Raw genomic sequence first — 24979 nt, forward strand, 5'->3', positions numbered from 1 at the left:
AGATAAGAGGGAAAGGCAGAAAGAAGAGAGAGGAAGAGAGGGAAGGGGGTAGAGGATGCACTCCTTGTGGGAATGCAGAGAAAGAGTGGAAGAGAGAGAGGAAGGGGAAGGGTTTTTTTTTGTCAGGACTAAGGGCCACCAAGGGGTGGGAATCCAAGGGGCGGGTCAGAATATTAACAGAGCTGACTGAGCAGCAGAGTGCTTACCCAGCACCGAGGTCAGGCCCCAGCATAGCAAACACAAGACAAAACAACAACCCAAGTGCATTGTTGTAGAATATTAGTTAAAGTTGTGTTAGATTTGTTTATGCTGTGGAACATTTGTTTAATGATGCAAAGATGTGTTGCATTCTTTTATATTGCATTTGTTTAACTCTGTGAAGTAAACTCTGTGTTACTTTGCTTGTCTAAAACACCTGATTGGTCTTATAAGGAGCTGAATGGCCAATAGCAAGGCAGGAGAAAGGATAGGTGGGGCTGGCAGGCAGAAAGAATAAAGAGGAGGAGAAATCTGGGGAAGAGAGATAGAGGAGCAAGAAAAGGAGAAGGAGAGGAGGATGCCAGGGGCCAGCCAACCAACTACACAACCAGGCACAGAGTAAGAAGTAAAGAAAGGTATATAAAATAGAGAAAGATAAAAGCCCAGAGGCAAAAGATAGACAGAATAATTTAAGAAAAGCCGGCAAGAAACAAGCCAAGCTAAGACTGGGCATTCGTAAGTAATGATAAGACTCCATGTATTTATTTGGGTGCTGGGTGGTGGGCTCCCCAAAGAATAAAAAGTAAACAAACAAATAAATAAATAAATAAATAAACCGAACTACAATACCTGGTTATGAAGGCAGCATTGCTTGTTTAGTTACAGTGGTGACTAAGGGAACCCAGGTCCTTGCCCTTGGCAAATGAGGCAAGCACCATGCCACTGAAACACACCACCAGCCGGAAGGAAGTAGTATTGTATTAGACTCATCATGTCTTCTCATCATGTGTGTGTGCACATGCTTGCTCTCCAGCTCCAGGAGACCCAAGGCCCTCTTCTGGCCTTCCCAGGCTCCTAAATGCATGTGGTGAGTGTAAACTCATGCAGGCACATAAATAACATATAAACCTTGTAAGAGTTAGTTTGGCCTGAGATGAGGTTCCTCCTTCCAACTCTATTCTTGACCCTCAGCAACTCCTTCCTTCCCTGGAGGCTGCCACATGGCCTTCTGGGATAGCACAGTTAGCTTTAGACATCCACAAGGCTTTGGTTACAGGGTCCTTCTCAGACACCAAAGCCCACGGGTGTTCAATGCCACTTCCATCTTATTTGTTACATTTTACACATCTTGATCTATTTCTGGACTCACATATACCACAAGGTGTCTTGACCCCAGGAGCACTCAGCCATGACAAGCAAGCCTGCATGGTCAGTATCACATGGAGGCCACTGACAGCTTGTAATGAGAAGGAAGTTACTCTTGAGTGTCTTGTCTACTCCAGGTTAGGGTTAATGACATTACCCTATTTTCAGTCCTTGACATTGCTAATATATGTATGTTTACAGTGAAATTTTTAATGAGTGAGTTTTAATAGGCTAGATTGCCCGGAAAATATTCCATATTAAAAAAAATTAATGCTGACAAAATATAATCAAACCTTAAATATATATAGATATATATATATAGATATATATATATAGATATATATATATATAGATATATAGATATATATAGCTAAGATGATAAATAATTAAGAAAGTTTCTGGATGAGGAAGGCTCAATTAGTGAAGCGCTTGACACACAAGCTGCAGAGCTTGAGTTCACTCTCGAGAGCCCATGTAAATAACCCAGGCATGGCAGTAAGCCTGTAACCCCAGGGCCAGAGATGAGGAGACAGAGGATCCTGGAGCTTGTTGGCCATCCAGCCTGGCTGAATGAGCCAGCTTCAGGTTCAGTGAGAAACCCTGTCTCAAAAAATAAGGTGGAGAGCAATAGAGAGAAACACCCCATGTTGACTTCGGGCCCCATAGGCAGGCATGTATAGAGGGAGAGGGGAGGTGTAGTTGGAAGTTTTCCTGTGTCCCGGCTGACAGCAGTCGGGACAAATCTCTCACATTCACATCCCCCAAGTAAGCACACAGAGGCTTATATTAATTATAACCTCTTGGCCAATAGTTCAGGCTTATTATTAACTAGCTCTTATACTTAAACTCAGCCCATTTCTGCTAATCTATATGTCACCACATGTTCCGTGTGCCATTACATGCTGTTCCCTGGACGGCGGGCTGGCGTCTCCTGACTCAGCCTTCCTCTTCCCAGAATTCTCCTTGTCTGCTTATCCTGCCTATATTTCCTGCCTGGCTCCTGGCCAATCAGCGTTTTATTAAACCAGTGTACAAAAGCATTATCCCACAGCAGGGAGGGGACAGGGAAGAGAACCTACCATCTCAAACGGTACTGTAAACCTGCTGGAGAGTCCGAGGCTGGGGCAGTTACAGGGCCCTGGGGTTGGCCCATTACTATTATTTTGCTAAGTGGACATGTGGTGAAACTGCCTTCTAAATACTCACACACCCATAGGACAGTGCTGCTCTCAGTCTTGGCTAAAAGCTTCTTATTGCATCAGGCGGTGGTTAATACGGAGATTACAGCTGCTCAGAGCTCTGAGACCAGGACAGTGGAGTGCTCCGTTCTAAATGAGACCTCTCTATCTGCTGTGGGATGGCCCTTCCCTACGCTGTGACTATGTATGACTCTCATTGGTTAATAATAAAGCTGACTGGCCTATAGCAAGGCACGATGAAGTTAGGCGGGACAATCAAATTGAGGATTCTGAGGAAGAGGGGTGGAGTCGGGAGAGACGTGAGCCAGCTGCCCAAGAAGCAAGATGCCAGAAGACCGGTAAAGCCACGGCCACGTGCCAAGACATAGATGAATAGAAATGGGTTAATTTGAAAGTAAGAGCTAGTTAGTAATAAACCTGAGCTACTGGTCAAGCGTTTTGTAATTAATATAAGCTTTTGCGTGTTTATTTGGGACCAGGAGGTCAGGACAGAAAAATTTCACCTCCGTTTACATCTATCACTCCCCCAACCCTCCTACACACACACACACACACACACACACACACACACACACACACACACACACACACACACACAAGGCTTAGGGACATCCTGGCAGAGAGGATGGAAAGACTGAGGGCCAGAGGATGCTGAGAGATGATGTCTTCTGGACACAGCATGGCTATTGGACTCAGGAACTCACTACGGCCATGATTACCTGCACAAGACTGGGCTGTGCGTTATCATTTCATTATGGATGGGAAAAGGCATGTGAGGGTCCAGCCTTCCCTGAGAGACTAGTCTCCATTGATGCTTGCTGGGGGAGGGACTGTCACATTCTTCAGTGGTGAGGCCACCCAATGCTCGCTGGCGCATGCAGCCTGAATTACACGTAGAGGTTCTCGGACACAGAAAGGCCGTGACAGGAGGCGAGGGCTCTCTCTCCAGATTCATGCTTGCTGAGCACAAGTCGACCTCAGTTGTTCAGCTTCAAAGACCTCAGCTCTGTATCATCAGCCACTATAGAGCAGCACTCAAGACAACCAACCGCTCACCAGGACTACGGCTCCGGTCGGTCCTATGTGGAGTTCTGGGATGGGTGAGGTGGGGCTTGTGGGACCAGACCACGGGCCTCCAGGGGGTCTTCAGTGGAGTTGGGACTTTTCTGAAAGCAGTGCTGAAGGTAGGTGTGTAAGACCTGCCATTCAGTCAGGAACCTTGAAAAGTGTGTGTCTTCGTAAGTGAGACACTGGGGTGCTGCGGAGAGGCTTAAGGCAGCATTAAAGGAGACAAGGTTCCCGTATTAGTGTCCTTTGCGACGCCCTAACACAATACTTGGGGCTGGGTATTTTTTTACAAGACCGATAGCTTTAAGTGACATGGTGACAGCATCCTGGAGAGCTGGAGAGCCCCCCCCCCCCCCCCCCCGGCCTCATCACAACAGGAGTCAGTTGGTTGTGTGCAAAAAGGACCATGGCATGGAGCCCGACCCTCCCCCTCCCCCACCTCCTGCTTCGTAACAACCCGTTCTGGGGTGCTAGTTCAGTCTGATGAGAACTGTAACCCCTGAGAGCAAACACTAATCCACTCTTAAGGGAGTGTCTCCCACAGCCTCCCCGTGCTGCCCAGGGAAACGGTAGAACCTTTTGGACACACAGCCTGGCTGGCAGGCACAGGTTTGTAGGGGCGGGGCTTGGGCCTTTAGCTTCCTCGTTGGAAGGGATGAAAGCCTCGCCTCACCTTCCTGCAGGCCCTGCTCTCCCTGCCTGGGTGGACTGGACGGCTCTCTGGAGCATAAGCCGAAGTTCTTCCTCTCTTCAATGGTTTCTTAGGCATTCTGTCACACTGACAAGAAAAGGAAGCCCGCAGCCTAAGGACCTCCCGTGGGCTCCACTGCTTCAGGGTCCCAACACCTCCCAACCCTATCACACTGGGGACCAAACTTCCAAAACAAACACCTGTCGGGAAGGGACACACTTATGTCCCGTCCTCTTGGGCCCCAGTCTAGAAGAACAGATAATAAGTATCGAGGCTACCTTTCGGGGGTAACTGTGGTATTAAAGAATTAAAGCAGGCTAATGGGTCATCGGAAGGGGGGCTTGTAACATGAATTACTAAACGGTCTTATTAATAAACAAAACAAAAAACAAACAAAAAAAAAAACAACCCAGAGCCAGATATTGGGGTGAAAGCTGAGAGATCAGAGGGATAGAACAAGGCAGCCACAAGTTCCTTTTTTTTTTTTTTTAATTTATTTATTATGCATACAGTATTCTGCCTGCATCCCTGCAGGCTGGAAGAGGCACCAGATCTCATTACAGATAGTTGTAAACCATCATGTGGCTGCTGGGAGTTGAACTCAGGACCTCTGGAAGAACAGTCAGTGCTCCTAACCTCTGAGCCATCTCTCCAGCCCCATGTTCTTACCACTAGGAAATCCTCAGCCCAGGAGATTGCTACTTCCTGTATACCCACACCTATATACCTTTCTGTGCCCTGCCCTCTTACTTCCTCTCTCCGCTCAGCTATATCATTTCTTCTTTCCACCAAGCTACATCACTTTCCTGTCTGTTTGTCCAGACCTCCAAACCTCTATGGTTAGTGCTAGGATTAAAGGTGTGTGCTACCATTGTCTGACTTCTATATTTAATATAGTGGCTGGCATTTTCCTCTGATTCCCCAGGCAAGCTTTATTTGTTAGAGCACGAATAAAAATATCACCAGAGGGGCCACAGAGTGGATGTTTAGAAATGTGGTCAAAGAGGACATCGCTAACAGGTAGCATTTGAGACCTCAGACCAAGGAACCATAGTCTCTATGAAAACCTGACCCAGCAGAGGGGACATCAGGACCTGGGGGACATCAGAGCAGGACTGAAAGTATAGGAGTGTGAGCCAGGGAGCTGGGGACATGTGCCACCCTGTCAAGTAGAAGGGTGTGAGCCAGGGAGCTGGGGACATGTGCCACCCTGTAAAGCTAGGGCTACAACACATCCTGTCTCATTGTTTTCTGCCCTATTCCTGCCAATGCCAGCTAGGAGCCTCCGTGGCCCATCTTGGGATCCTCTAGGCTGGGCTGCTATTTCCAGGTGGGGACTTCCCTGAGAAAGGGCATTGCAGCTCCGGGAAACGCCTCCCTACAAGCCCCAGGTCAGTGTCATGGACAGAATACGTGGGCACATTGAGATGGGGGCCATGGGAATGAGGTCTTTTCCAGCTCCTCGCTCTCTCTTCCTTCCAGCAGACTACAGGGGGCAAGAAAAGCATCTAAAAAACAAAAAACAAAGGCTGGTTGTCTACCATTGCTCTGCCTTCCCATGAGGTAACCCCAGCTGCTCTGAGGCCCAGCAGCATGAAGACTTTCTGACTTACCGGAGCCTTGGGAGCAGGCACTACCTCTACAGGTGTGTCAGAGTGGAGAGTCAGGTCACACAACCATTCTGCCTGACAGACAGTCCAGTGGTGACTGAGACTAACCTCAGTGGCTCCCTGAAATCCAGTAAGGGAATTTTTGTTTTCCTGGCCCGCAGATAGGGGCCTCCGCTTTCCTGGGATCTAGTCTGAGAACTCTCCCAGTCCCCAGCCTGGCACAGAAGGAGGAGGTTCTTCTGTGTGCTTCTACACTGACAGTCCCTTTTCAAAGCAGAAGCTCAGGGCTGTGCGGGGTGGTACATGCCTGGGGGCTGAGTGACTGGGAGGCTGAGGCCAGAGCGTCACTTGAGCTCAAGAGTTAAGACCAGCCTAGACAATAAAGTCCGACTTCCTCAAAAGATGATACTGTAAAAGCCTGCGTCACAGATCTAATTGGCTTTTATTTGAGATCTATCAATGTCCTCTACAAAACAGAAAGAGAGCTCCCATCAGAACAATGAATTTTGTACATTAAAAATAAGGAAATGGCATTAAAAACAAAAACAAAAACCTCACCGATTACAATCCAGTTGCACCTAGTTATTTTTTTTTTGGTAAGCATTAAAACAGATGGGCTTTCTTATGCTCAGGTAGACCGGAGCCTGCTTTTTCAAGAAAAACTGGTCTGTTGGGGATTACCAGTTTCCTTAAAGTTCAATCCTGGGGCTTGGGGTGTGAGAGACTCTTTTGCTCTGCTTGCTGGTGCTGGTGTAGAGGCTTAGGCCAAAACAAAGGCCTCCTGTACTTTTTCACCAACATTGGGCAAAATGAATTTACTTTTTATTTTTTGAAGCAGGGTTTGTCTGTGTAATAGTCCTGGCACTAGCTCTGTAGACCAGGCTGGTCTCTAACTCACAGACATTCACCTGCCTCTGCCTCTGCTGGGATTAAAGGTGTGCACCACCCCCAACCCCCACTGGTTGTTTTGTTGTTGTTGTTGTTGTTTTGGTGGAGCTGAGGATCGAACCCAGGGCCTTGCGCTTGCTAGGCAAGCAATCTATCACTGAGCTAAATCCCCAACCCCATTTTCTTTTTTAAAGTTCCCAACACAAAGAAACAATGTCTGGGGTGACAGATGAGTGTGTGTGTGTGTGTGTGTGTGTGTGTGTGTGTGTGTGTGTTCCATTACACATTGTATACAAGTCTTGGAAGGTCACATTGTGTCCCACAAATATGTATAATTACTATGTACCAATGTAAAAATACACATAATTTTTGAAATAGGATCCCTCCACATTGTCCTGTCTATCATGGAGCTTGCTATGTAGACTATGCTGGCTTCGAACTCACAGAGAACAGAGGTCCTCCTGCCTCAGCAGTGCTGGATTGAAGGTGTGCACCACCGTGCCTGGCTTAAAAAGATGCTTTCTAGGGCTGGAGAGATGGCTCAGCTGTTAAAGGCTAGGCTCGCAACCAAAAAAGATACTTTCTAAGGGCTGCTGGATGGGGCAGGCGTGCCTGGCACTGCCCTGCCACCCAGATGCCTGAGCTCCAGCGTGGCCTCCAACTCTATTTCACCTCTAACATCTGCGCCACATTGGCCACTGGAGCGGCTTTCCTAACAAATCTGTCTTTCCTCGGACCTCTACCCCGCCAGGACCTCAGCCCATCTTCTCTCATCAGTTGATTTTACTATGTGTGGTGGTTTGAATGAGAATGGCCTCCATAGGCTCACGTATTTGAATGTTTGGTTCCCAGTTAGTGGCCTGTTAGGAAGGATTAGGGGGTGTGGTCTTGTTGGAGGAGGTGTGTCACTCGGGGTGGGCTTTAAGGTTTTCAAAGGCCACTCCAGACCAAGTCTCCATCTCTGCCTACTGCTGTTGCGAGGTAAGTCCAGCAGAGGCCGCCACTTGGACACCCCTAAAGCCAAACAGAAAGTAGTGTCCGCCTGCAGCTGCACAGGAAATCTGCCCAAAATATGTAGACCCGAGTCTTACAGTTCTCAGTCCTTTATGCACAAAACCCATATTCTGGTTGGCACATTTCAGTTAGTAAGAAGCAGAACTACAGAAGAAAAATGCAAGGTTCGTAGAGGCAGGGACTTTTCACTTGGGGACTTTCAAGCCACATCCCCGACTGTTGACGTAACTTGGCTCCTGTTTCAGCAGGCAATGCTGCCTATGAGCCAGACTTCAAGGCCTGGATGGTGTTTCTATCATGGTGTCAGTTGTGCTAAGGTCTGGGGGCCTGTTACACTTGCCTGCGGATCAACTCTCAGCTGCTGCTCCAGCACATCCGCCTACCACAGCCACGTCCTCCCCATCGTGACCCTGGACTAACCTCTGAAGTGTGAGCAAGCCCTTGGGTAAGTGCTTTCTTAGAAGGCTGCCTTGGTCAAGGTGTCTTCACAGCAATAGAACAGTGCGACACTGTGACAGCCACTGTGACAGCACAGCTCATCGCCTCTCTCCCGGGTCTAACAGTCACACTGGCCTGGGTGCACTGTTGTGGGACGGCTAGGGAGGTAACTTCTTACACCTCCTCCTTCACACCCATCAGGACTGCTCAGTACCACATTGCGGTTTGGCACTGTGGTTCGGCACTGCGGTACGCCATCAGCACCTACTGCATTCATGGCTGAACTGGGGCACCTGGGGCACATGGCCTGGGGTCAGATCTGTGTGCTAAGATCACTCTTGGAAAGCAGCTGGTGCCATGACCCAGCAGGCAGAGTGCAGAAGCATTTGCTACCGTTATGTGGGCTGGTCCAGCAACTCTGTGGGGACAGCCAGGAAAAAGGGATGCGAACATCACTAGACAGAATGCCATATGCAACATTCTCTGCTGAAATTAATAAAAAAACATGACTCATGTTCATTTCTATTTTTTATTAAAATACTTTTTTGATTACAGAGACAACCAACAAGAATATATACAATATTGTAGGTCATGTCAAATGCAATAAACATAGACTCTTGGGAATGAACAAAAGAATTTAAAGTCTGGAAAGACGATATCTAAGTACAAACCCTCCAACTGTGCCCAATTCTAAGCTTCATTTTCCAGAGAAGTTTTAGGTTTTTTCTCTATTTTGATGCTTTTTTGATTTACAAATACTTGTTCAAATATGCTAATGACAATCTTATTTTCTGAAACTTCAAAAGTTATACTTTGGCTACGTGATGGTGGCACACACCTTTAATCCCAGCACTTTGGAGGCAGAGGCAGGTGGATCTCTGTGAGTTTGAGGCCAGCCTGGTCTACAGAGGGAGTTCTAAGACAGCCAAGGCTACCAAAGATACCCTGTCTTGAAAAACAAACAAACAAACAAACAACCAGCCACACTTTGGTGTGAAGCCCCCTTTCATAGCTTCCTGTGTAAACAAACCCTACATTTTACGTGAATCACTGCTTTTGTACCGTAATAGGAATATAGTTACAGTCATAATTACACGTTATGGGGGAATCACAAGAGAAAAACCTGCCTGTGAGCCCATGTCTTGCTACAGAAAAGTGTATATATGTATGGATTTAATAAAACCCTCTGACTCACAATCTAGTGTCTTGTTTCTTGTTTTACTCGGATGAACCCCAGGGCCGCACACATGATAAGTAAGAGCTCCACCACTGGGCTTCAGCCTCAGCCCTTAAAAATCTAGTGTTTTTATGATCTGGCTGTAATAAAGACAACATCATTTTTTATTGAAAAAGAAACTACTACAAAATCTTCATTATGGAGGTGAATATGCTAGAACGGTACAGAATGTATACAGTTAGCGAGGCTACGCTTCTTAAATGTTCAATTTCAATTTAGAAAAAACATTACTCAGAACGTTGATACAGAACTAGAGAGGAGTTCTTTGCTTTGTGGAGACAGTGTCTTGCTGTGTATCCCAGGCTGGCCTTGACCTTCTGACCTCCTTGTTCAGCTCTCAAGTGGTGGCACCACAAGTGTGCACACAAACCCTGGCTCTAAAAAGAAAATGTGTCAGCTGAATACTGCTTCTCCTCAAGGCCTTGGCAAACCAGGAGAAATACACAAAATATGAACATAAAATTTACCTCCAGCGATCATTTCCGGTGGGGAAAACAGGGCAATAAAACAGTTAAAGCAACTGGTTTAAGAAATTGTCCACAAAGAAATGTTTGGGGTAAAAAAGACATACACCATTTTAAAATCTGACAATGAAAAGCTTAGGAAAGGTCACGACACATTTTAACAATGTTTGTGGCCATCATAAGACAACATGAGGGTGGCCAGCCTGGTCTACAGAACAAGTTCCAGGCCAGCCAGGGCTGCACAGAGACCCTGCCTCAAAACAAAACAACAGCAAAAACAAACCAACAAAAAAGAAAACTTGAGGCACACTGCCTGAAACCATCAAAGCATTCTTCCAGTCGCAGGCATGACATTTCCCCAAATTAGCAAGCTGAAATGGAGCGGCCAGCTGCGGTCCTTCAGGGCTCCCTCCTGATTGCAAGCAAACCCACGACCACGTCGGAGTTCGGAAAGGAGCCGAAATGTTTCCAAGACACTTTGAAACAGAGGCACTGTGTGTACAAGTAAGAGAGGACCCCTTGATGTCTAACAATCAAATCTACCCACGTTCTAAGTCAGCTCTTAGCAGGCTGAAGTACATGGAGTGTTCTTCAGTTATTGGAAAGAGCACAGATTTTACAGGAATAGCCATAAAATCGCAAATGACCTCGTAACTAACTCCTATTCAAACAAGAATGCAAAATGTGTTGCAGAGCATTTTCTAATTTATGTACTAAAATATATAGACATATAAAGAGTATTCCTAAAAAGTTACTTTTAATTCAAATACGCACTAGAGAAAATAGCAATTTTATTACATTGAGTCTGTGTATTATAAATATTTGTTTTAGATTCATGATTGACGGTGAGGATTTTATTTCTATGAAGGGCATGTAGTATTTCAGCTTGTCTCTATGGAAACACTACATAAGCAGCTAACTAGATAATTCTGCAGTATGCTAGGAGTGAACATATTAAACAGATTCCCCCTCCACTTTCAGAAATATAGATTCCCAAAATATGATGCTTACTTAATAAGAATATTAGATTCAGATATCCAGAAACAAATGTGATTATTACAAAGTAACAAAACTAGTGACTATAAATGGTTTTAAAGTGGATCCTACTAAGAGTTCCCGCCCTTCTCTGTAAACTCCTCTTCACCCTCTGCAGTCTCACGTGCTGGAGAGGCTGGCTGTTCTGCTGGTGTGGAGCCTGACCCTCCTCCTGGTGCACCTCACTTTCACCTCTGCTGTGCACCTGGAAAAGGACAGCTGCTTCCTGGTGCCTGAGGTGGCATCACGTGATCTACAGTCCCGCTCTCACCTGGCTGCTCCCGCAGCCAGATCCTCACAGTGCTTTTATGGAGTTTCAATGCTGTGCTGCAATTCTTGGTAGATACTCACCTGCCTATATCCACACATCAGCACTATGGATGGGAGTGGAAGGTTGGGTCTAAATCGTTGTCAGCGTGAGTGCTACAGGACAGATTTCACCACGCGAGAGGTTGAAAATGCCTTTAAATGTGTACTTAGTGTGTGTGCGCGTGTACGTACACCTATGTGCATACCTGCATGTAGTCACTGTGCATGTATGGAGGTCAGAGGACAACTTGCGGGAGCCGGTTCTCTCCTTGCACTGTACAGGCTCTGGGGACCGGGGAACAAGCTCAGGCACCAGGCGTGGCAGCAAGCACCTTCACCCCCTGAGGCAGCTCACTTGCCCTAGGTACAAGTTTTCTGTTGTAAAATCAGTAAATATTTACTTTCTAAGACCAATGTAAAGTGGTTTGAAATTAAGCTTCTGCAGCGGCTTGAATGTGAGTTTGAAGTCTGCACTGCACTACTGACTCGCTTTATATGAAACAGATAAGCAATGCAAGGCACGGTTAGGAAAGGTGTGAGCATAGAGACCTGGTGACCTAGGACTTCCTGTTAACAATCTTCTCTATCACTTTCCAAAAAAAAGCACCAGTCTCTCTTCAGACCTTCATATCTCCCAGGACTCCTCTGTACCCTGATTCTCATATGACTGAAGTTCTACTGCATCCAACGGAAGAGACACACACAAATAGGCAGCGAACATACAAAGTACAGTTCTAACAATATAATTTAACATGGTCCTAGCATGCCTGACTCCTGACTTCTGCACACTTCATGACTTATGAGCAACTGTCATGTCCTCCTGCTAACTAAACTGCTTTGGTGTGCGTTTCTTTTCCTTCTTTAAAACATGCAGTTCATACACTTGACCGTTTTGCTGCCATAGTCGATACACTCGGGACCGATGCACTCACAGCAGGCGTTATGAAACCAGCGGTATTTGGATGCTCCCATGGACTCACAGGATATTTTACACTGGTGTATGGACATGCAGTCATCAAAATAAACCACCGTGCACATGTGCTCTGAAAAACAAAAGAAATGCAGATTTCAGCACGAACAAGAAGAGTTCCGGCACTCAGTTAAGTGACACGAGCAATTATTTCCTTAGTTCTCTTATTGCCAATCAGCAAATGACAAAAATCAGAAAAAAAGACCTTCATGCCGGGCGGTGGTGGCGCACGCCTTTAGTCCCAGCACTCAGGAGGCAGAGCCAAGCAGATCTCTGTGAGTTCGAGGCCAGCCTGGTCTACAGAGTGAGATCCAGGACAGGGACCAAAACTACACAGAGAAACCCTGTCTCGGAAAAAAAAAAAAAAAAAAAAAAGACACAGCTGCAAGCCACGTGTGATGCATACAGCTATAGTCCCAGAGGGAGGACTGCCACAAGTTCAAGACCAGCCTGGTCTACATTTCAGACCTTGTCTCAAAAAACTAAAACCAAAGCCACAGCAATTGTATTTTCACAAATGCCCTATTCTTCTGCTATAAACGGTATTGAAACATTAAAGACTTTATCATAGTTACAAGCTCTTTATACTCCACAATTACAACACGATCTATTCTCACTAGTAAATGTTCTTTGCTAGGATTCTCAGGCGGTAATCAGCAATTACACCTGGAATCGAGATGTCTGTGATACCGATTTGTCTGTAACACTTTAATGGATGGCAGCAAGGAGTAAAATCCGTCCTGTACCCAGAATCCATAGCGGAGGGGACAGAACTGACTCCTCAACATTGTCCTGTGACCTCCACAAGTGCCACGGTGCGTGTGCCAACACTCAGAAGCACATACAGACACAATAACAAAATAAAAATTAATTAGTTGATGATGCTGGCATCATTAGCAAACACCTAACTTATGAGGACCTTTGACAGTCACATGACAGCAAGCACAAATGCCATGTAATAAAGAACATTTAAAGTCTGATTCAAATAAATAGCAGAACTAGGGAGTCGTCATCTTCCAACACAGTCTCCATGCTGATGTGTCTCCTCATCTACCATCTATTCAAGACTACACAAATCCAAACTTCAAAGCTGCTCCAGAAGATAACCTATTGTAGTCTGTCACAGGGCAGGCCACAGAGTGGAACAGGTACCTTTGTCACTGGGATAAGGGGCGTGAACATTGTTGCTGGGAACAGACACATTTTGGTGGTGCGGCTGGTTCACAGTTTCTAAAAAGGAAACTAGATTTTCGTGGTGAGAGAGTTCTTCTGCCACAGGGAAGGAGACGATGTTCCAGTTCAGCTGGGTGTCTCCCTCGGTGAGCGCTCTGAACAGGGAAGGGATGGGCTCATGCAGCTCCTCCACTGTGCTCTTGGAAGTGGGAGGTGTGTCGCTGTAATTCCGAGGGTTACACATGCCTGGGAAGACAGGAAGAATCAAAGCTTACTTTGATATAACATTTCGGGGGTTTGCTAATTCCATGGAATGAAGGCTCTGTATGTTAACACTGTGATTTCTAGTGTTATGAGTTCATGTTTTCCAACCTTTTTGTCCCCTAAAGAACAAAAAGTATGAGAACCACCCACTGAGCAAACCAAGGTTCCAAACTACCTCCACTCACAGGACTCCGGGAGTGTGATTCCAGGGCTTTGGATGCACAAATACACAGTGAGCCAGGAACACACACAAATACGTGTGCGTGCGTGCGTGCGTGCGTGCGTGCGTGCGTGTGTGTGTGTGTGTGTGTGTGTGTGTAAGACATGGAAGGCAATGTGAAGACATGGAATGTCAACTTTCACTGACTCAATCAACAGTGTGGGCATGAAAGCGGGGTGCCAAGGCTTGGGATACAGCCCAGTTGCTAGAATGCTACGCGGGCCCTCAATATCACACCTGCAATCCCAGGCTGGTGTCACATCCACAGCCAGGAAGCAGAGCGGACAGGAAGTGGGGCTGGGCTATCATACCTCAGGCTCGCCCCAGTGTCCCACTTCCTCAGCAGCGCCACCTCCTAAGGTCCCCAGGGCACCATCAGCTGAGCAGTGGGGGACACTTCACATTCAAACCACAACACCAAGGGTGACTTGAGCTCCCAATGTTCCACCGCTGTCCCTTGTGTGCTGAGATTACAGGTGTGGGTGACAACAGCTGGTCTGTGAGTGCTGGGGATCAAGCCTGCTCCTTGTATATAACAGGTGGCACTCCCTGTACATCATACTTTAAAAGCAAAATTATGATTCATTTTTTGTTTAATATCTATTAGGTCTAATACGGAGTTTCATGCTTCCCTGGAGTAAAAGCTTGAAAAGTTAAGCCAAAATTTATAAATTCTCAAATTTCATAAATTCAGAGAGGAGAAAAGTATCTCTTCTGTTTTTTACATTTTCTTAAAGAATTTGGCAAGAGCTGAGTAGAATAATGTGTATTTCTCTCATAAAATGTAAGAAATCTGAACTTAACAGTTAGACTGTACCGCAGAGCCAGAGATTAAAAGATCAAGTGTGAACACTTTAATCTAAGTGAGGAAACGGACCCAGACAAAGTAAACGTCTTGTCTACTGTTACATAACCCAGGGCCAGAGCCACAGTCATGGCTCACTCTGCCTTCCTGCTCACTGTTCCGACAAGCACATGCTCAGGCAGCCCCAGTGCGGCGGGCAGCTGGTACCGCCATGGACCGTGGGCAGCACACAGGCTCTGCCAGAGTCTGTGAGTGGAGCTAGACCAGAAACGAAAAGGCCATGTCTGACTTCAAAAGACTTCACACGCCAGTACTTACTATCAGAAAGCTCATCACAAAAAATTCAGTTTTGTGTATCTAACCAACTCTAGACAAAAAAGGCAAGTCATTTAAATAATATTGCATTAAAACCAGGACATGGAGGGGACAGAGTACAGGAACTGACTCTTGGAAACACTACAAAGGAACAGAGCTGGGGTGATAAAGGGCCGATTTTATTTTGAAAAGAAAAAGAAAACAACCAGTGTCCACAAAGTGACAGGCCAATGAGACGGCACAGACAGAACTGAGAGGGGACAAGGAGGACAGGCAGCAACGGCATCTCTGACACCTGGGGTGGGAAGGGGTGGGGCTGGAGACCGTCAGAAGCTCTTAGGGCAGGACTGAGGTTGGAGACCTTGGGCGTGGAGACCTCCTAAGTTAGCAGCTTCCCAAGGAAGGATGCAGAGATGCAGGTCAGCACTCGAGGCACACAGGCAGCAGGCTTCTGCCTCAGGTCACAGCTGCGGAAGAGACTGATGGAGAAACAGCGGAGATGACAGAGAATCTAAAATCTCCTTCTAAAACCCACCAGTGGGGCTGGAGAGATGGCTCAGAGGTTAAGAGCACCGACTGCTCTCCCAGAAGTCCTGAGTTCAATTCCCAGCAACCACATGGTGGCTCACAACCATCGGTAATGAGATCTGGTGCCCTCTTCTGTATACATAATAAATAAATAAATCTTAAAAAAAAAACAAAAAACAACCCACCCTTGTCTGAACAATCGGATGAGTGAAGTGAGGACGTCACAGGCCAGGATTTTAAAAAGCAGCATGCATGAGAGCGGCAGGGAGTTGAATGGGAATTCAGCGTGAGAATGGACATTGTCAAAAAACTAAAACAAACCCAGCAAATATTGGTAACAAAATCTCAACAATTCCAGTAAGAATGTTATGGAAAGCATTATCGACAGACTACTAAATCAAACAGAAGAATGAGTGTTAGGGATGGTGGGCAGGATGACAAAATACTGTGTCAGGCAGCAGAGTACCAACAAAGAAAAAGAGCTCCCTGTTTACTGCTCCACCCTCTCCTCCCGTGTGTGTGTGTGTGTGTGTGTGTGTGTGTGTGTGTGTGTGTGTGTGTTCATGTTCTAAGACAGTGTCTCTATACAGTACAGGCTTGCCTTGAATTCACCATGTAGCCCAAGTTGGCCTCACATTTTTGGCCATCCTCCTGTCTCAGTCTCCCAAGTGCTGGGATTGCAGCATATGCCATCATGGTCAGTTGGAATGACATATTTCAAGTCCTGAGAGTGAAGTCGGTTAAGTCCAGCAAACTCATCTTTTAAAGTGAAAAATGAATGAAACCATCAAGGATAAGGACAAACTAAGCAATTCATGACCACTAAGCTGGAGTTATTTAAAGGAACCCCACGTCCACTGTATCCAGGCGCCACAACTCCTCACCCCCTCATCTGCTGACAGACATCTAGGCCGTCCGCACATCTGTGAGCAGTGCTTCGACAGCCTGATGCACATGCACCTCTATAGTACTCAGCTTAGGACTGCTGGACACAGAACAAAGCTTCAGCATTTCGTGAGAAAATATTATGCTTCTCAAGCACAAGTCTGGAGGTCAAAAGGCCCAGTGTCTCCTCAGAGGAGAGCTTCTCAGAGCCTTTCCAATGGCCTCAGCCAGGACTGTCGTCTCCCAGGTCGCCGCCATGGCTGTTTTCCAAGGGTGCTGCACTGAACTCTCAGTTACAGCCCCTACTGTTCTCTCCTCCATGTTCTTCTCTTTGCTCGTCTGTCCTGTTCTGTTTCACTGGTCTCTATAACTCATTTAAAGAATGGTGTGCGATATCTTTTTGACTCTCTCTTGAATGAGAATGTAATTTTTCTCTTTTAAGAGACATAAAAAGCCAGGCGGTGGTGGCACATGCCTTTAATCCCAGCACTGGGGAGGCAGAGGCAGGCGGATCTCTATGAGTTCGAGGCCAGCCTGGTCTCCAAAGCGAGTTCCAGGAAAGGCGCAAAGCTACACAGAGAAACCCTGTCTCGAAACCAAAAAAAAAAAAAAAAGACATAAAAGCCGGGAGTGGTTTTGTACACCTTTGATCTCAGCATTCAGGAGGTAGAGGTAGAGATCTCTGAATTCTAAGCCAGCCTGGTGCTGTGGGATGGTCTGTATGTCAAATTGCTCTGATTGGTCAATAAATAAAACACTGATTGGCCAGTGGCCAGGCAGGAAGTATAGGCGGAACTAGCAGAGAGAGAATTGAGAGAACAGGAAGGCAAAGGGAGTCACTGCCAGCCAGCCACGAGCCACGTGGCAAGGTATAGGTTTATGGAAATGGATTAATTTAAGCTATAAGAACAGTTAGCAAGAAGCCTGCCACGGCCATACAATTTGTAAGCAATATAAGTCTCTGTGTTTACTTGGTTGGGTCTGAGCAGCTGTGGGACTGGCGGGTGACAGAGATTTGTCCTGACTGTGGGCCAGGCAGGAAAACTCTAGCTACAAGCCTGGTCTACACAGTAAGACCCTATCTAAAAAAGGACAAAGGTACAAAAAGGACTATGTCAGGAGAAGACCAGTAGGAGCGTGGAGGGCAAGAGAGGATGTCAGAGGTGGTAAATATGATAAAAGTGTATTACATACATGTATGAAAATCTCACAATGAAACTCTGTTTAAAAAAATGGTGAGTACGACATTCTGTCTTACATGTCTACCAAAAGAGGGTCAGGATTCAGCAATACTGAATTGTCTGAGGGTGGGGTGGACTTATTATATAATTACAATCACATATATTTCTTGGACATGCACTCTCCTGCCTTCCTCCATCCCTCTGTCTCCTCTTTTTTTCCCTCCCTTCCTTCTACGTCCTCTCCTCCCTCTCTCCCACACTGATTTCAAACTTGTGAAGTCACAGGTTCCAACCTCAGCCTTCCATGCTGTAGGCTGTAGGCATCCCCACATTCATGCATTATTTATCTTAAAATCTTTTAGAATATTCTTTAACTTGAAAGCTATAAATTCTTATAAAGGCTTATCTAGATGTCAGGCTTCCTTTAAAAATTCCTCAGCATTCTGGGGCCTTCAACCTAAAGACGTCTCCACCCCATCACTGGGAGATTTTCTCTTTCCTCCTTCCTTTTCCTCTTCTCCTTTTTCTTCCTTCTCCTCTTCCTCTTCCTCCCCTTCTTCTTCTTGGTATTTAGAGACAGAGTTTCTCTTGTGTAGCCCAGGCTGTCCTGGAACTCACAGAGATCTGCCTGACTGCCTCCCAAGTGCTGGGATTAAAGGTGTGCACCATCATGCCTGGCTGATGTTTTTCTCCTCCATTTTAAATATTTCTTTTTCTGAGTATACTGTTATATTTCCTATTTGTTTGTTCAATAGTCCACAACATTCTAATATTTATATCTATTTTATGATCTTTGGCCTGCAATTGTGAGATCTGTACACCACATGCATGCAGTGCCAATTGAGGCCAGAAGAGGGCACTGGAACCCCTTGAACTGGAGTTATGGATGGTTGTGAGCTGCCATGTGGGTGCTGAGAACTGAACCCAGGTCTTCTGGAAGAGAAGCAGGGTCTCTGAGCCATCTCTCCATCCCCCAAATCCTGATTATTTTCAGTCCTTTTAATTAATATTTTTCTGAGTCATATTGAAACAAATGTGTTTTGCAATTGTTTTTTATAATACAGATATATTTTCTCAAAAAGATAATCAGTTAAAGATAGGCTTCCCGATGGATAGTGATGACTGGCACTTTTAATCCCAGTACTCGGGAGGCAGAGGCAGATGGATTTTGAGGCCAGCCTGGTCTACAGAGTGAGTTCTAGGACAGGATAGCCAGAGCTGTTACACAGAGAAACCTTGTCTTGAAAAACCAAAAACCAAACAAACAAAAACCCCACAAAACCTCCAAAACAAAAAAAGAGTCTAATGTGGGTAGAGTGGTAAAGAAACCAGAGACAAAGAGCTACCTGAGGTGTCTATTAACACATCAAAGCAGATGCTGGCCAGCGCTCCCAGGACTACTCAGTACCTGTGGCTCCTCCAAGGGGCTGGGCTTCCACTTCCCTCCCCCAGCCTGATCTCTGCAAAACTCAACCATATGGCTAAGCTGGTTTCTTGGCCCCCGGGCTGGCTCTCTCTTCCTCTCACTGCCCATCTCTCCTCTCATGGTACCGTTTCGTCTGCTGGTCATGCTCAGCTGGACTGGTCCCTCTGCCTGCTTTCTCTCTTAGATTTACAAAAAAAAACCTTCTCCACACTTTAGAAGGAGTCATGGCCTCCTTTTATTTCATCCTTTCATTCAGATAAGATGTAAGCTCTCAGCTATCACTCCAGCGCCATGTCTGCCTGCCATGCTCCGCCCACCGTGATGCTCACGGCCTCTAACCCTTGGGACTGGGAGCCTCCAAATTAAATGCTTTGTTTTGTAAGTTGACTTGGTCATGGTGTTTTGTCATAGCAATAGAAAAGTAAGTAAAACTCTGTGTGTGTGTGTGTGTGTGTGTGTGTGTGTGTGTGTGTGTGTGTGTGTGAGAGAGAGAGAGAGAGAGAGAGATTATCCTTTGTTCTCATTCATTCCTCTTCCCAGTGCCTACCCCAGCACCTCCTCACTGCTCCGCATGTTCTCTTTGTTCCCTCTCTTTTGCTTTACTATTACATGTACTCCATTGCACTCTCCATTTCTCACTTCCTGTAGGTATCTTCTTTTCTCTCCCAATTTTGTTTCTAGCTTCATCATCCATAAGCACACACACACATGCACACACATGTGTGCACACACACTCATGACCATGCCTAGTTTAGTGCTCCTTTTTAAAATCTAACTCAATGTTTCTTTTAATGGTTTATTTACTTGATTTCAAAGACAGTGCAGCGGGCTACAGGAATATGAAATAGAAGTCCAGCTGTATATGATAAAGCTATACCTAGAAGGATCAAGGAATTCTTCTGGAGGAAGCCTTATATCAAGGAATATTTGGTGTTATTCAGCTTTTAACATGTCAGCTGTTTCTTGCTATGAATTTCTTGTACTCATAATTTCCCCAAGAACTTACAATAGTTTGAGTGGACCATTCCTTGGGCATATACACTTCAAGTACTTGGATAAGGTCAGTTAGACAAGGCTTTCTGTCGCCAGGCTCACTGCTCTCTTTTTAGCATTTGAATTGGATATCTGCCTTCTGCAAATATCCCCTTTAGCTAACATCCAAAGATAGGGCCAGCTCCAAAGCATCCAAGAACAAGCAACCTGGCCAGACCACGCACTAGGCCCCTGAGGCCCCTGAATTAAGGTAAAAGATTCTTTTGGAGACACAACCTGTCTCCTAGGCCAAGTGCCTGTCTCTTAGGTACATAGCTTTGGTTCTTGTACAAATCAAGCTCAGACTCTCCTTCCTCTGATAGGCCAAGTGGCATTCCAGAGCAACTGACTCAGAACAAAAGGGTTTTTTGCATACCAGGTGAAGGAGGATTGAGACAGAATTCCTAGTGCTGAGCAGAGTCATGCTGCTGGAGAAGAAAGAAGAAGGCAGAGTTTTTGTAGATGGTAGGGATTGGGTCAGGTCAGGAGAGCAGGAAAGGAAGGAACAAGCGTGGATGGAGGAACTGAGGACGAAGATGAGATCGACAGCAGAAGAGCTTAGTTAGGGCTGTGAGGGGGCAGGAGGAGAAGGGACAGAGAGGAGCTAAATTTAAGAATAGAAATAAAGCTGGGTGGTGGTGGTGGTGGCGGCGGCGGCGGCGGCGGCGGCGGCGCACGCCTTTAATCCTAGTACTGGGGAGGCAGAGCCACGCAGATCTCTGTGAGTTCAAGGCCAGCTTGGTCTACAGAGTGAGATCTAGGACAGGCACCAAAACTACACAGAGAAACTCTGTCTCGAAAAACCAAAAAAAACAAAACAAACAAAAAAAAAAAAAAAGAAAAAAGAAAAGAAAAGAAAAAGAAAAAAAGAAAGCAGGCTGAGCAAGCCATGAAAACAAGCCAGTGAGCAGCTCCCCTCCATGGCCTCTGCATCAGCTCCTGCCCCTGGGATCCTGTCCTGACTCCCTTCAGTGATAAACTCTTACTGTGTGTGTAAGCTGGATAAACCCTTTCCTCCCCCAGGTGCTTTGGTCATGGTGTCACATCACAACAATGACAATCCTATCGTCTGGAGTCAAGGCTCCTGGGACTTAGGACAGCCTGGAGACTGCACTGCACACCACTTACCCACGCAGTCACAGCACTCATCCCACAGGGCCCCCAGGCACAGCATGCACTCCTTACAGCAGGGGCAGCTTCCTTCTCCAGGCCGGCACTGACAGAGCTCCTGAGAATAGACAGCATTTAAAGACCACACGTTAGAATACCCAAAACCCTTGGAGCAAAACAGTAACCCACAGTATTTTCATTATAAACATTTATTCCTGGTGTACTTCTTATTCAACAGCATCATTTACAGGAGCATAACTACTTACAATGTCAAGTAGGTTTTTATTTCCTTTGGATGTTTACAATGAACAAAGATGTTTTTCACTTTACTTTGAAACAAAATATTTTCCCTCATAACCCACAACTTTATACCACCTCGATACATAGTTCAGCAGCAGAACGAAACCTTTTACTGCATTCACTGCCTAAGTTATCTAAAGGGAAAGCCAACTTCTGAAGGGAGCTGTGGTTCATCAGCACAGGAAGTGTGACCAAGGCCATCCTCTAGGGCCTGGAGACGGCTCTGGGGTTAGGAGCGCTGGCTTGTCCAGAGGCCCATGTTCGGTTCCTAACACCCACATGGTAGTTCACAACCATCTGTGACCTCAGTTAAAGGGGATTTGACACCCTCTTCTGATCCCCACAGTACACATGTACACACACACACACACACACACACACACACACACACACACACACAGTACATATACACTGTGGCAGTTTGTCTTAGTTAAGCTTTCTATTGATGTGAAAAGACACCATGATCACCGCCTTTTTTTTTTTTTTTTTAATTTTGACTTTTCAAGGCAGGGCTTCTCTGTGTAGCCCTGGCTGTCCTTGAACTCACCGAGATCCGCCTGCCTCTGACTCCTGAGTGCTGCAGGCATATACCACCACTACCCAGCCCACAGCAACTCTTACATTTTATTGGGGTGGCTCGATTACAGTTATCATCATGGTGGGAAGCATGGCGGTGTGCAGGCAGGCAAGCTGCTGGAGCTGAGAGTGCTATATCTTGACCAGAAGGCATCAGGAAGCCATGACTCACACTGGGTGAAGCTTGAGAAAAGAGACCTCAAAGCCCGACCCCACAGTGACACACTTCCTTCAATAAGATCACACCTCCTAATAGTGTCACTCCCTTTGGGGGCCATATTTTTTCAAACCACCACACAGTTTAATGTAATTGGTCCCCATAATCGATAGAGTGGCACCATTAGGAGGTGTGGCCTTGTTAGAGGAAGTGTGTCACTGTAGGGGTGGGCTTTGAGGTCTCATATATGCGCAAGCCAGGCCCAGTGCCTCAGTTTCTTCTTATTGCCTGAACAAGATGTAGAACTCTCAGCTACCTCTCCAGCACCATGTCTGCCTGCACACAGCCATGTCCCACCATGATGATAATTGACTGAACCTCTGAACTGTAAGCCACCCATGTTTTCCTTCTGCTGTGGGATAATGCTTTTGTACACTGGTTTAATAAAATGCTGACTGGCCAGTAGCCAGGCAGGAAGTATAGGCGAGATAAGCAAACAAGGAGAATTCTGGGAAGAGGAAGGCTGAGTCAGGAGACACAAGCCAGCCGTCCAGGGAGCAGCATGTAATGGCACACAGGTAAAGCCACGGAATACATGGCAACACATAGATGAACAGAAATGGGCTGAGTTTAAGTGTAAGAGCTAGTCAGTAGTTAGCCTGAGCTAATGGCCAAGCAGTTATAAATAATATTAAGCTTGTGTGTGATTGTTTTATAAGCAGGCCATGGGACTGCAGGGCCCAGGCAGAACTGGAGAAAACTTCTAGCTACATCCTTCATAAATGTTTTCCTTCACAAGAGTTGCCTTGGTTAGCTTGGCATGGTGGTGCATGCCTCTAATCCCAGCACTTGGGAGGCAGTGGCAGGTAGATCTCTGAGAATTCAAGGCCAGTTGCTATTACATAGAGAAGCTCTGTCTTGAAAAACAAACAAACAAACAAACAAACAAAAACAATGTGGTGATATTCTGTTTGTGTCCTGACAAATAAAACTTGCCTGGTGATCAGAGTGCCATAGAGGCCAGGCAGTGGTGGCACACACCTTTAATCCCAGCACTTGGGATCTCATGCCTTTAATCCCAGTACTTGGGAGGCACACGCCTTTGATGCCAGCACTAGGGAGGAGGAAACGGGCTTGGTGGGGAGAGGAAGCGATAAAGCAGGATGGAACAGTTTGAGGATTCCTAGTCTTTCTAGTGGCTGCTGCTCTGCTTCTCTGATCTTTCAGCATTTAACCCGATATCTGACTCCGGGTTTTTATTAAGACCAATTAGAATTTGCACTATACAACAACAGCAACAAAAAAGGAGCTGCCATGGGTCACGGTATCTCTTCATAGCAATAGAAATCCTAAGAAATACATAAACATAAGTAGAACACCCATATGTATACAATTCTTTTTCAAAAAAACACTAATATCCTTTTAAAATTGTTACTTGGAATATGGCCACCACAGGTACCAGACACACACACACACACACACACACACACACACACACACACACACTCACACACTCACCCACGCGCATGCATCATGTACAAACATACATATAAAACACCTTCACACATACATTAAAAAAAACACCAATATCTTCTTACAATTGTTAGTGTATCACCCATGCAGGGGTACAAGTTCCAACTCTCCAGAGGCTGAGTCAGGTGGATGGCAATTTCAAGGCCATCCTGGGCTACATAGCAAGACTTGGTCTTAAACAAATAAAAACACATACATCAAATAGCAAGGGCCAGTGACGTTGCTTGGTAATAAAAGCAGTGCCCTAGCATGAGCAAGGTGCTGGGTCAATCTTCAACACGGCAAACCCAAAAATACTATGTACAGCCCAGCAGTGGAGTGCTTGCCTAGCCAATGCAAGGTGTGCATTACATCTTCCGTCCACATACAAAGTTTTATTTTTACTGATACATTCAAACAGTGTGCTTGTCATGGAAGATTATTTATAAGATAGTAACAATTTTTCCCTGTTTGGACTGTAACTTCATGATCGCTCCAATTATGGGGCAGGGGCTTTAAACTGAATAGATCTTCTGGGCTAGGACGATAGACTCAAGCAGATTGCATGTGATGCAGTGAATGAGAAAAGCCAGGATGACAGAGAATTGACTCCTTCAAACAAACAGACTGAAAGAGCATCAGAAATAAAGGGGGTGAGAGGACAGCTGAAGCAGATGAGAAGCAGAAGAGAACTCAGAGGAAAGGAACCCAAGCTGCAGCCATGGCCTCCTAATGAGGGGACACAGTGTAGTGGGTAGCTGTTCTAGCTGTGGCCTTGAAGCACTGCCCCTAGTGAGGCAGCAGGTAACTGCTACACCTGCCTATGACCTTGAAGTCCAAGAGAGTTATCAGCCGAAGCTGAGAAGGAATTGGCTCTAGTAGAAAAGAAAATACGAGAAGCACATGTGGATCATGTGAATCTAGAACTTAACTGAATTCTAGCCATATTTACCTCTAGACAATCCCCCACAGGGTCAGAGGCAGGCAGAGCGGTGGCAGAGACATGGTCATAATAAAGGCCAGAAACTGAGCTATTACCTGCTGAGGAGTTAATGAAAACAAGGAGATTAAGAGCTTGGAACAGGGATGCCTTTAATCCCAGCACCCGGGGAAGGAGCCATCACCTTGAGGCAACCAGAATGGATCTAAACACCCTGTATAAGGCCAACCCAGGGCCCAGCTGCCGATCCTGTGAAACCCAACAACTTGAAGGTGTTGGTGAGATTAC

The 24979-nt window shown here is 46.0% G+C and overlaps 1 protein-coding gene across 1 annotated transcript in view; it reads right to left on the reverse strand.

Annotated features, from left to right (window-relative positions):
- Nucleotides 1-8767: 8767 nt before the first annotated feature.
- Nucleotides 8768-24979, reverse strand: part of Twsg1 (twisted gastrulation BMP signaling modulator 1) — a 45244-nt gene continuing 29032 nt past the window's right edge. Inside the window, exons 3-5 of the mRNA XM_076549794.1 lie at nucleotides 21225-21324; nucleotides 13420-13686; nucleotides 8768-12340 (exon numbers count right to left, since the gene is read on the reverse strand). Coding sequence (XP_076405909.1) covers nucleotides 12159-12340; nucleotides 13420-13686; nucleotides 21225-21324 — 549 coding nt within the window. The 3' untranslated portion in view covers nucleotides 8768-12158. The remainder of the gene's footprint in view (nucleotides 12341-13419; nucleotides 13687-21224; nucleotides 21325-24979) is intronic.

Source organism: Peromyscus maniculatus, chromosome 13 (assembly GCF_049852395.1).
Source record: "Peromyscus maniculatus bairdii isolate BWxNUB_F1_BW_parent chromosome 13, HU_Pman_BW_mat_3.1, whole genome shotgun sequence".
In the NCBI taxonomy this organism is placed as follows: domain Eukaryota; kingdom Metazoa; phylum Chordata; class Mammalia; order Rodentia; family Cricetidae; genus Peromyscus; species Peromyscus maniculatus.